General features: G+C 44.4%; 1 protein-coding gene across 5 annotated transcripts in view; it reads left to right on the top strand.

The window, feature by feature from the left end:
* DIS3L2 (DIS3 like 3'-5' exoribonuclease 2) overlaps positions 1-12773 on the top strand; it is a 384538-nt gene that overhangs the window by 244354 nt on the left and 127411 nt on the right. For all 5 annotated transcript variants that reach the window (XM_056819939.1, XM_056819938.1, XM_056819942.1 and 2 more), the window contains one exon: positions 1795-1874. In XM_056819939.1, coding sequence (XP_056675917.1) covers positions 1795-1874 — 80 coding nt within the window. The remainder of the gene's footprint in view (positions 1-1794; positions 1875-12773) is intronic.

Below are 12773 nucleotides of genomic sequence, written 5' to 3'. Positions count from 1 at the left end.
ATAAAGTATATTAATTATTCTCTTAGCTTCCTGCCATCTCTAAATTTGATAAGCATGTCCAATCATTAAGAAAAAAATTGAATAGCACAGGACCTAAAGATAGATCTCTAGAGCATTCCATGGGGCTCCATTCACAAAGCTGACATCTACCTATTAGTGGTTGACTGACTACTCTTTTGGTTGAGGCATTTAACCATTTCCCTAAAATCCTACCTGTACTATCATCTACCTCACATTTTGTTCACAAAGATATTATGAGATTTTTTCTCTTGCTTTTCCAAAACCTACAGTATTGACCTGAGTGCATCACTTTCTCAACAAAGGAATTGAGGGCACAAAAACCATTTTGGATGAACCTATTGTGGATCATCACTTCCTTTTCTAAATGGCTACAAACCATCCTTTGAATAAACTTTTATATTTTTTGTTGCGGATCAGAGTCAGGGTTGTCACAAGCCCACAGTTTGCAGATCCTATTGACTTCCTTTTTTTGAGAATTAGGCCAATATTTTCATTTCAACCCTACAACTTTTCAGTTTTTTTCATGATGGTTCAAAGACTTTTTTCTCCCTTATCTTCCTTCTGCTGATCATTCTCCTTGGCAGAGAAAAGAGAAGCAAATTGCTTGAGTAATTTTGCCTTCTGTCAGGTATATGCTATCATCGGCCCACCTACTCTGAGCCAATGGTACTCTGCTTTCTTTGATGCATGCCCCCACCAAATATGACTGTTTTCCTTCACATTTATCACTGGCCTCAGATTATTATGAGCTTAGATTATGACATATTCATCTTCTGTGACCAGGCCTTGTTTAATGTTCTTTAAAAATTTGAATTTGGTTGATCACTTCTTTGGGCTTCCATACAAGTCTTTTTAGACAGCTCTCAGTTTTCCTCTTTATTCGAGTTGTTTTGATTTATATCTTTAGTATTTCATTTTCTAAACCTCTAGGTTCAGGTTTAGGCCTTTCAATCCTAAAAGTCCTTTCTCTAAATCTTTTGAAATTCCATCTCTCCATCTTATGTTTCCACCAGACTCTGCCCAACTTTCCTCTCCTTTGTCACAGATTACAAGAGAAGTAGGCTTTCCTCCCACAGTGATTACTCCTTCAGCACCCCAAATCAGGTACAGACTGATCTCAAACCTCACCACTTCCCTCACTGAAAAGACTAGAAGGTTACCACTGCTCTACAGGCCTTCTGTGTACAGGCCATTTCATATGCAGGGGAGTACAGTGTAGAATTTGTCTGCCTTCGTGCTTGATGAACGAATAGCCCACTACGGTTTTTGATCCTAATGATGTCTGTCATATAATTCTTGTGCTCACATCAATGATAGCAGTCTGTTATGGTTTCCCCAATATAGTCTCCATTTTCCTTTGGGAGACTTCAATTCTGATTCTTCAGTTTATGGTTTTCTTGGTTTCACAATAATGAAAGGTAATTTTGATAAGTGCCTATTTTTGATGCCAGAAAACCCTACTTTCTAATGTCTTTCAATATCTTATTTTGTGATAAGTCAAGACCCACATCTTCAGTGAATAGACAGCTACATGATGGGGTGGAAGTCAGGACTGTCCAGGGTATACAGATGCCTCATCTGGGCTTACCCCATGGGATTGGAGCCGACACTGCAGGCCTAGTCAGTCAGTGAATGAATGAAGGAAGGAAGGAATAAATGCTTATGGCTCCTGCGGACCTGGTGCTTGCTCAGCATTCTTGCAGTCACAGCGTAATTGGCTCGAGCCTCTCTGGCACTTGCTGCATGGCTAATTTTGTCTTTGCTCTCTTCTAGGAAAGATTGCGTCTTCACCATTGACCCTGCCACTGCTCGCGATCTGGATGATGCCCTTTCCTGCAGGCCCCTTCCTGATGGTAGGACAGACCTTTCCTGATGTTGTAGCATCCTCTATCAGGGCTGGTGGCTCACCAACTTTGACCGTTATCCTATTGACATATAGAAGTATCTGGGCAGCATCGTAAATGCAGCCCAATGAGTTGTTTCAGTCAGAAGCCTCTTCTACCCCATGTTTGGGCGATCATTCCTACTGGGCCTATCGAGCTCTTTGTAGGATTGGAATGACTTTTCTGATGACTTCAGTAGGTAGCAGTAAGGACAAAGGTTTTGGGGAAATGTTGCCAGAGTCCTTGTAGCCCCCCAGAGACCCTTGTTTCATGAGATGCCCCAACTCTCTTGCTAGTCTTGATGAAGTTCCTGAGGGTTGGTTCCTTTAGGATGTGGAGGATCAGTGGACACCTCAGGGGCCTCCTTTCTTGTAGCCTGGGGACAAATATGTCCTGAGTGTGCCACTAGTTATCCCACTAGACCTTCAGCCCCTGGGGCCTAGGCTCTGGTGTCATAGCCTTTGGAGACTGTAGGCAGCTTCCATTTGTCAGAGAACAATGAGGGTTATCATGATAGCTGCCTAACTTTCTAGCACATTTAGGTTTACAGAACAGCATCTGTGGGAAATGGGGTGATCTTTACCCCACTGCAAAGATAGGGAGACTCTAGCTCCATTTGGTGAGTGACTGCCTCTGGTTAACCAGCCAGTAAACGATGGTGCTGGGATTCAGGCCCAAGCCTCTTGGCTCCAGGTCCACCCTTTCTAGGCTTTGTCAGGATGGAGGGGTAGAGAATAAGGCCTACCGAGATGTTCTGCCACTGGCTTCTCTGGGAACTGAAGTCCTTTGGCCTGTTGCTCCCTGGAGATATTTGGTAAACGTCCGGCAGGGGAGATAAGCAATAGAACAAAGGTGAGCTTATGAAGGCAGATTCCTGGGCAAAGCAGGAGTTTAGATTTCAACTGTGATGGTTTCTAGATTTCTAACAGCTTTCTGCTGGACTGTTAGAGACCATCCTCACTGAGGACCACGTGTGGTGCAGAAGGGAAAAGATGGAGAAGTTTTCTGACACATTTGGCAATTGATGACTATGGATTAGCCACGTCCCATGGATAGAGGCTCTTTGACTAAGAGAAGCCCAGAGGTGAATTAGGACAAACATGGTGGAACTGGCCCTTGAAGACTTTGCTTGGATGATATTTTCTCCGGTAGCTGAGTCAGCTGCTGTCAGCGACATCTGTATTTATGTGTTCATTCATGGCAGACTTTCTCATTTTGATGAGTAAATGTTTATTAATGTTTAGGTGCCTCTGGGAGGGGAAACATGCAAACAAATAGATGCACAGCAAGCTGTTTATGGGATTGAAAGGAAATAATTAATATAATAAAGGCACTTGAATTAAGAGGGCTTGGGAGGGGCAGCTAAGTGGCTCAGTAGTAGAGAGCCAGGTCTGGGAACCCCCAGAGGTCCTGGATTCAAATATGGCCTCAGATACTTCCTAACTGTGTGACACTGGATAAGTCACTTAACTCCAGTTGCTTAGTCCCTTACTGCTCTTCTTTGGGACTGGCACTTATTCTTTCTGAGACAAAAGGTAAGAGTTTTTATATATAGAAATAAAAATAAAAAAGGGGGTGGATTGGGAAGGCTGCCAGTAAAAGATGGGATTTTTATTGGGACAGAAAGGAAACCAGGAAGGTCAGTAGCTGGGGGGTGGGGTGGGAAGGAGAGGGCCCCTGGAGCGTGGTCAGAGAAAATACCTGGAGCTGAGAGATGGGAGTATTTTGTTTGTGGAACATCCAGGAGACCTGTGTGGAAGGCTGGAGAGGGAGGAGGAGGAGCGATTATAAAGAGACGTTACATGGCTCACAAACATTCTAGATATGATTCTGGAGGCAATAGGGAGCCACTGGAATTACTGGGTAGGGGAATACAAGATTGGGCTTGTGTTCTAGGAAAAATCACTTTGGTGACTTACTGGAGGATAGATTGGAGAGAGGAGAGACTTGGGATAGGCTGAACTACCAGCAGCTATTGTGCCACTGCCCAGTTATGATGTGATGAGGGAAGAGAGAAGGGGATGTTTTCGAGAGAGGTCACAGGGGTGGAGCCCCTAGGCCTTGGCACTATGTTGGATATAGGGGGTGAGAGAGACAGTAAGGTGTTCAGGATGACTGAGGTTGGGAGCTGAGGGACTGGAGGAGCTTACAGGAATAGGGAAGAGAGTTTGGGTGGAATGAGAGTGAGCTCCGTTTAGGATGTCTACTGCTTGAACCAGGAAAATGTACACAGCCACAGCAATATGGTGGGATGATCAACTGTGATAGACTTAGCTATTATTGGCGATGCAATGATCCAGGACAGTTCTGAGGGACTTAAGGCAAAGAATGCTCTCCACCTTCAGAGAAAGAACTGTTGGAGTCAGAATGCAGACGAAAGGATGTTTCAGTGGCCTGCCAGTAAGGAAAGAGGGAAAGGAAGGGATGGAGGGAGATAAGTTCAATCAAATAACTTAGGAAAACTTGTGTGGAAATTCGTTATTATATGTAATTGGTAAAAAAAAATAAGTTTTCAAAAAATAAAGTTATCAGTTTAAAAAAAAAAAGCCGTCTCCTGCTCCTCCAGTTGTGTATGTCTGAGAGGCCGTTGGAAATGCGAGTGTAGAGTTCGGCAGACAGGATGGGCAGAATCGAGACTCATCAGTGCAGAGACGGTCGTTAAATCCATGAGAGTTACAAGTGAAGTAGTCTCAGAGGGGAAGAGAAGAGGGCCCGTGACAGAACCCTAAGGGACCCCTTCATGAGAAGGAGGATCGGCAGGAAGATCCATCAAAGGAGACAAGGAAGGAGCAGTCAGAGCCCGATGAAGTGATTGCTCTGAGACTAGTCTGCCCGGGAGCTTCAGTGCCGTCTGGGGAAAAGCAGGGAGTGGAGGGGAGAGCACGATAAGAGGTCTGAAAGAGGGCAGGAGGGGTGGAAAATAGGAGGGGAGGGAGAGGTTGAAGGAGCAGGAGCAAAGACGGTGCCAGGTACCTGGAGGGCTTAGTCTACACAGCTGCTCTGGACTCTTAGGGCAGGGATGGGGTGGGGCCTGGGGGCAACATCCGGACCTTTGGCAGAACCCGGAGAACTGCAGGGAAAGGGAAGAGAGTTGGGGGAGAACCTCAAAGGACTGAGTTGTTTAGATGAGCGAGCATCTTCCCAGCCAGCACCATTTGTCTGGAGGGATCAGTCAGTTCTGGGCAGAACCAGTTAATGTTGGTGTTGAGGAAGAAGAGAGTTTATTTTGAGTTTTTGTTTTTTTAAAAGATAAAAAGAATGGTGTGACTGCGTATGGCCTGGTTGCAGATCTTTGAGGACAATTTTTATTTAAATACTAAACCTGACTGGAACCCATTACCTTGTGTGGAACCAGGCCTCCAGATGAGTGGGCAGGGAACTGGGGAGCCAGGCCAGATTGACCCTGCAGTGACCGGATGTAGGATCCAGAAGAGTCACCTGCCCTTGGTATTCAGAAAGGCACATGGACCTACCTCAGTTACCCATAGAAAGAGAGGTCTATGTTCCTGCTCTCATTGCCAGCAGTAGATAAGGGCCCCCCAGTTGCCTGGACTGTGGAAAGTATATATGTGGCTCCCAGGATTTAGAGTTGGAAGGAATCTTTTCATCCTGCTTCCTCATTTCACAGATTGGGAAACCGAGGCCTGGAGAGAAGAGCAGTTATTTGTGCAAAGTTATGCCTGATAGTGACTGTCTGAGTAGGGGCTTAACCCTCTCCTCTCCCGTTCCAGCTGGATCTCAGAGGCCTCTCTGTTGTCCTGCTTGGGAGTCCTCTGCATGAGCTAGGGCTCTCTCCTCCCCCTTTCTTTCCTCCATCCCCTGCTCTTGCTTTGCTCTTCTGGTGGAGTAGGGCTCTATTCGGGCAGCTAGGTGGCCTAAAGTCAGGAAGACTCAAGTTCAAATATGACTTAAGATACTGTCACTTATCCCTGCCTCAGTTTCTTCACCTGTAAAATGAGTTGCAGAAGGAAATGGCAAGACCACTCCAGTATCTTCGCCAAAAATCCCCAACTGGGGTCGACAAGAGTTGGACACGACTGAGGGTCACAGACGGGATCAGTACCTGAAGAAGCAAAGGGCTGGGGACTGGGGGATTGGCAGTGGAGAGGAGAGAAAGGGGAGCCAGCTGTTCAGAGAGTACACTGGGGCTCCACGCGGATACGGCCGCGAAGTGTCCCGTTTAGTTTTAACTTTTTCTTACTATTTTTGGGTTTTTGTCACCTTCATTTCTGACAGCATTCCTCCTCCTGCCCTGTCAGTGAGCCAAAAGAGAGTTTTGAGAAAAGTCCAGCAGCATGAGTTGGCCTGAGGATGGAGTCAGACAGACGTGGGCTTTTCCTTTTGGTTTTCAGATCAGGCAGTTGATGGTCCTCAGAAAGAGGGATTTTAGATTCTTGCCTTCTGTACGACAGAATACCGTGTCCATGAAAGGCCATGTGGTACATGCTGGGAAAGAAGACGACCTGGGTTTGCTTCCTAGTCCAGCTACTCAGCCTAATGGGGCCTTAGTCTCTTCAGACTGAGCTTGCCATCCCTGAAGACCCCCCACCCCCTTACACACCCCCTTTTAAGAAAAATTGCTATCTAGCTAAACCTTTACTGTATTGTATTTGTGAAGGTCGTTGTTTTAAAGTTTCCAAATGGGGACAGCTAGGTAGCTGAGTGCATGCATAGCATGCCAGGCCTGGAATTTGGAAGTTCTGAGTTCAAATTTGACCTCAGATACTTCCTGGCTTTGTGACCCTGGGAAAATCCACTTAATTCCAATTGCCTATCTCTTATCACTCTTTCTGCCTTGGGAACCAGTCCTTATTACTGATTCTAAGTCAGAAGGTAAAGGTTTAAAAAAAATCCAAAATATAGGGTTTTAGGTATTTCCCATTAGGTTTTATCTTATTAGTTTTTGTTCAGTGTTCTGACCTGTCAAAATCTTTAAATTCTTATTCTGTCATCCATTTAGGTGAACTTCTCCTGCTTTGCAAAGGTCATTAGCAAATTGAATAAGCCATCATTTATTTATTAGTAACCATGTGCCATGTACTGTGCTAAGTGCTATCTAATTAGCCATACTACAGTCCTGTGAGATAAGTTCTATTATTATTCCCATTTTATAGATGAGGAAACTGAAACAAACAAGCTAAATGACTTGCCCCAAGTCACACAGCTTCTAAGTGTCTGCGGCTGGATTTGAACTTGGGTCTTCCTGATTCCAGGCCTAGTGCTCTATCCATCCACTGAGCTGCCAGCTATTATATCTGTCCTATCTATGTCTTTATCTAAGTCACTGAAGAACATGTTGAAGAACAGGACTCAGCATTCCGTCGGAGACCTCGTGGTACCTAACCACCAATGACTGTTCTTTGCTTTTGGTCATTCAGCTGGTCCCCAGCCCAGATAGTTGTACTCGCATGCAGCCCGCGCCTCTCCAAATGAGCCACATCCTTTTTTGCTTTATTGCCATTTTCCGTTTTGACAGCATGGCCATTTCCAGAGATTCTGACTTCCCCACCCACAAACCTGGGGAAGGGATGCCCTCTTTTTTCTTTAAACAGAGACAGAGTCAGACCATGGCTGTGTGTGGTGGCCCCTGCCCTTGGGTTGCCCTGTCTCTCTCCAGAGAGGACGATCAGGAGGGCCAGGAGGGCCTTTCATCTGCTCCTCTCTAGGGTCAAGGTCTAAGTTCTTTTCCACTGTTGACCTCATTGGGTGTATTTTACCTCTGCTGCTCTTGATTTGACTGCGTCAGGTCAGACAGTTCTTTCCTGGAATTTCTCACACCTCTTATTTCTGACTTGAAGTCTTCAAGGAAAGGGAGGCTCACCTGCCCCTCGGTGGATGGGTTGTCAAGACTATTTGTGTCCAGAATCCACAGGCTGGATTGGACCATCCCTAAGGTTCTTTCCAACAGTGGCATTCGAGGATTCGATTAGTCATTCTAGGCTGGTGCTGGATGTGTTCCAAGGATTAATGGGAGTTTTTTTGGAGAGGTTTTAAATGGAAAAATTCTGTTGTTTTCATTAAAATTAGGTTGAAAAAGATGATGTAACTTTAAGACTATAGAACTGATTTTCCCATGCTAATGTGACAAATAATGGTTTCACTGTAATGACTCCTTATTCCCCAGCCTGTGTTTTGAGCTAGGGAACATTAGCCACCTCAACTAGAACCAATTTCTGAAGAATGAAAACATGTTTTGACCATTATCAAAATTGCAGAATTTCAGAGTTGGCAGCATTGGGAGGGGCCACCTTGGCACACCCATCCAGAAAATCAACACCCCACTGCCACTAGCCAGGGAGGGAAGCCTCTTGGCTCAGTCACTCTCCCTGTGAATTGCTCAGTTATTGCAAAGGGTTCCTGACGTTGGCCTCTTTGATAGCTCCTGCTCACGCTTCTTCTTCTCCTCTCAGAGTCCTGGCCCAACGAGCCAGGAGCCTCTTGCCCAGGATAACCCTCAGATGCTTGAGAACAGCGGGTCAGGTCTGATACTTGACAAGAACAGGGACCTTCTCTTACTCTTTTCTCTGTCAAGATGGAGAGGATAAAGGGTAGAAATGGGAAGGAATCTGTTAATTCAGAAAATGCTGGCCCAGTATCTCTCTATAGCTGGCGCCATTTACTGAGAGATGGCTATGACAGAAGCATAGCATTTTAGCAAAGGAGAAGAGCACATACAAAGCATGTACTGAGGCTTAGATCCTTCAGAGAAATTATTGAAACTTCCCCCTCCTCCACAAAGACACCACGTATTGAATGAGACAAGCGACTTAAATGAACCCCCCTCTCACCCCAAGAACTAAGGGAACCTGACATCGCTGCTCCAGGTTTCAAATCCCGGCTCTGTCACAACGTGGCCTTGGCCACGTCCCTTCCATTCCTGGGGCCTTGGTTTCCTCATCTGTAAAATGAAGGAGTTGGAGTAGATGACCTCCAAGGCCCTTTTCCAGCTCTGTCCTTAGACTCTTATCTTGACAAATGAAGCCCTTAATCTCTTTACCCAATATGAAAGAATGAAAACAGTGTTCCAAAGCTTTTCTTCTGTGTTAAGTACTCCGTGCAGGACTAGGGGCACACATAGAAAGAGGAGGCCCCTCTTCCCAAGAAGCTCCCGTGGAGGTGACAAGCTGGAGAATAGACGTCAGGGACATGCAAAAGCCCCTTGGTCCTTGGGAGCTGCAGCACAGTCAGTGGCGAGGCCTCATCCCGAGCGTCATTTTTACTGATACGTCGCCGCCTTCCTTTTGGATGCTGAACTATTTGGCAGCACCAAGGACTTTGCTGGTGAGAACTTTCCTCTGGATCTTGTGTAGCTGCTCCCATGGAGGGAGCGGGGTGGGGGGTGGGGGGTCTGGGTTCTGGGAGCTTTGGCGGCCCTTGTGTCCCCAGGGCCTGAAGGGAGGCTGCTGCAGTGCCTGCAGGGATTGTTGGGATGTCCTCCCAGCAACCCCAGAACCTCCACTTCCCCTTGCTGAAATCTTCTGCAGAGGGCAAATGCTTTTGGCCACATCTGTGTTGGCTTGATGGTCTTCCAGACTCTCCCATTCGTGGTCATTCACTTCCTTCTTTATCTGGACTCTAAGCTCTCTGAGAAAGGCCTTGTGGCCCCACACTTCTCGGTGAGTTCTACTCCTCAATGCAGTCATTGTGCAGTAGTGAGGCATGCTTAGCCCAGCCTCCTGCGAAGCATTTGTAGCCCAGGAGAGAGAAGACAAAGCCGCAGCAGCAGGAAGGATTTCCACTTTGGGGGAGGGTGGGGAGGGGTTCTAGCTTCCTGCTTCCACTGGGTCTGGCTTTATGTAAGCAGTTGCCTTCGTGAGAAGAAATGTGGCTTAGCAGGTGGCAGAAGGTTAAGAAACAGACAGGGCAGAGGACCGAGGTTGGTTTCCAGAGCTTGTAAAAGAGCCCCCCCCCCCCCCAAGCCACTTTGGTTCAGAATTTTTTTTTTCAGTTCAGCCAGGGTTGATCAGTGATTCGAGACTAAATTTTTAAAAAAGATTCATTGCAAATGGGAATGCGGTCTATGACTGATCACTGACATAGAGCTACTCCAGCTTGGCGGGCCTCTTGACCTGCAAGGTTGTTTCATGAGCATAAAGTTAGAAAGAACATCAAAATGTGGATGATTTTAAGGCGGTGCTAAGAACGTTTTAGGGTTGTTGACTTTGGCACCATTCAATCTCTTCCTGAACCCAGAGGAATCAAACTTTCCTATTGTGGGGGAGCTAGCTCTCTCTGATGGGAAGCCTCTCCCATACTTAGCTAGGTTGGTCCTTGGACATCAAACAGTCAGCCTCTGAAAGAGAGAATCTATGGCCCCCACCCCCCACCCATCAGCTTAATGGTGTTAATGGCAGGACATGGACAATATCACAAGTATCTGAACCATTTGTCAGTCATTGAACATCTGGGCTTTTGCCAGTTTGAAGGCTTTTTCTCTTAGAAATAAAGCTGCCTCCATTTTTGTGGGGGGGTGTTTTTGTTTTGTTTTGTTTTTTGGTACAGAGAACACACACACATCCTTTTAATAACATTTATTTTCTTTCAGATAGTAATTTTTTTATTACTTAATTCCTCTGTGTACATATACTGACCTGAATAAAGTATCTTATATCTCATTTTCTAAATAATATAATAAAATAAAAAATGATTGCTACAACATAGTCGTTATATCTTAAGTCAGCATTCCTGCTTTCCCATGGCTAGTCTGTCCAAACGTCATTTCTGTTTCTCTCTACTCTTGCCTACTCTCCTTTACTATGGAAACCATTTTCATAGCTCCATCACTAATAAGGCCTTTGATCTCAGTTTTTTTGATTAACATTTCACTTAATTATATTATATACTACTCATTCACTACCTTTTCTTCTATAAACAATGTTCTTTTAAAAAGAGCAGGCATTGCTTCCTGTTTGGATTCTTTAATGTTGAATAAGACAAGCACTCTCAATGAAGTTTCTCATATTGTTAATGCATTTTTCTGCCTTAGTATCCTTCTTAGTTTGGATTTACAGATGTATTGAAGATTATAATAGAAAAGATCAAAAATTCACCAAGCTGTACTGGTAAATCAATCCTACCGAGGGGAGATGGAGACAGAAATGACAGTTTGCATTAAGGCAGGGTCACACTAGAGAGCAATCACAGAAAGTGTTCTAAATAAAAGCAAATTTGAAAACATTAATGGAAAACTAGAACACCAGTCAAAAGCAGAGACATTAAACTACAAGAGAATAATAGTCAAAGTCCTCACAAGTTAGCTAAAGCTACTTGGGGCACAGTCCAAGGAACTATCTTCTTTATAGGGTCCTCTCCCCTTGTCTTTAGCCTCCGACTTAATTCCCAAAGCTGAATAGATATTGAGGACAAATGATTGGCTAAAGAAACAAGGCAGGATTTTTTTTCTTTCTGGAGTCTCAAATTCTGAATTAGGCAAGTGCCTTACAATGAAAGGTTTCCCACTTCAGTTACTTCTGTTTTTCTTCCTTGCATCAATTTGCAGAGGTTGAATAAACCATAAACTAAATTTTATATGCCATTGATTGCATTAATGGGTTTTTCTCCAGTATGGATTCTGAGATGTTGAATAAGGTGTGAATTCCTACTAAAGCTTTTCTTACACGTATCACATTCAAAGGGTTTCTCCCCAGTGTGGATTTTCCAGTGGCTGTTAAGATAAAAAAAACTGTTGTAAAGATAGGATTAACTCCCCCCTTTGTCTATCTTTAGCTAATCAAATCAAGAACTTAAAGTACCCCTATTTACCACTTACATACCAAAAAAGTAAGAGAGTTCACAAGTCACCTACTAGAGTGACAACTCCAAAGGCCAAAATCCCTCGTCCCTTTGGGCAGTGCTAGGCAAATTGAAAGACTGTCATTGGTTTCTGTGAAGAAGGAGGAGTGACAGGAAGTGACATGGAAAAAAGGGCTATAAAAAGAGACCAACATGGTCTAGCATTCATTCACTTCCTGGCATTTGGAGAGATTGGTTCCAGAGATCCCTACTGTGGCTTGGAGGAGACTGTTGATGGAACTCTGGCTGAAGACTTCTGGCTGAGGATTACCAGGAAATCCATGTGGAAACAGTCTTGGGGAAGCCCTGCTGGGGCTGAGCCTGGCTTCTCAGGAGAAGGGCTGGTAGGCTTATTAGAATCTGTCTCTTTGCCTACATTTTTCCACTTTAACTCTTTCCACCTCTTTGTAAATAAAGCTGCTAAAAGTCATTTTGACTTAAGCTATAATATTTTTTAAATCAGCGACCACAATATTACTTTAGAATTCTCATATTTAGCATAAAACCTAAATTTAAACTCTTACACTGTTGAAAAGCTTTACCACATTTATCACATTCATATGGTTTCTTTCCACCGTGGATTCTCTGATGTTTAAAAAGATTTGAGCAATATCTAAAAATTTATTGTACTGACTGCACCCAGAGGGTTTTTCTCCAGTGTGTATTCCCTGATGCTTAATAAGCCTTGAGCACTGAATGAAGGCTTTCCCACATTCGTTACATTTATAGGGCTTCTCTCCAATGTGGATTCTTCGATGTAAGAAAAAAACCCAACTGTGCTCTATACCTGAAGACTTTCTCACAATCACTACATATATAGGGTTTTTCCCCAGTGTAGATTCTCTGATGTTGAATAAGGTATACTTTCTCACTGAAGAATTTTCCACACTCTTCACATTCAAAGGGTTTCACTCCAGTGTGGATTCTTTGATGTTGAATAAGCTGTGATCTCCAACTGAAAGTTTTTCCACAGATATCCCTTGCCTGAATTTTCTGAGTATTATTAACGCCTAAACTGGAGTTAAGTCTGGTTCCACATTCATTATATTAATAAGATCCCTCACTGGTATGAGTTCT

This window comes from Monodelphis domestica, chromosome 2 (genome assembly GCF_027887165.1).
Source record: "Monodelphis domestica isolate mMonDom1 chromosome 2, mMonDom1.pri, whole genome shotgun sequence".
NCBI classification, from domain to species: Eukaryota; Metazoa; Chordata; class Mammalia; order Didelphimorphia; family Didelphidae; genus Monodelphis; species Monodelphis domestica.
The sequence above is the reverse complement of the archived record's forward strand: the minus strand, read 5'-3'. Positions and strand labels throughout refer to the sequence as shown.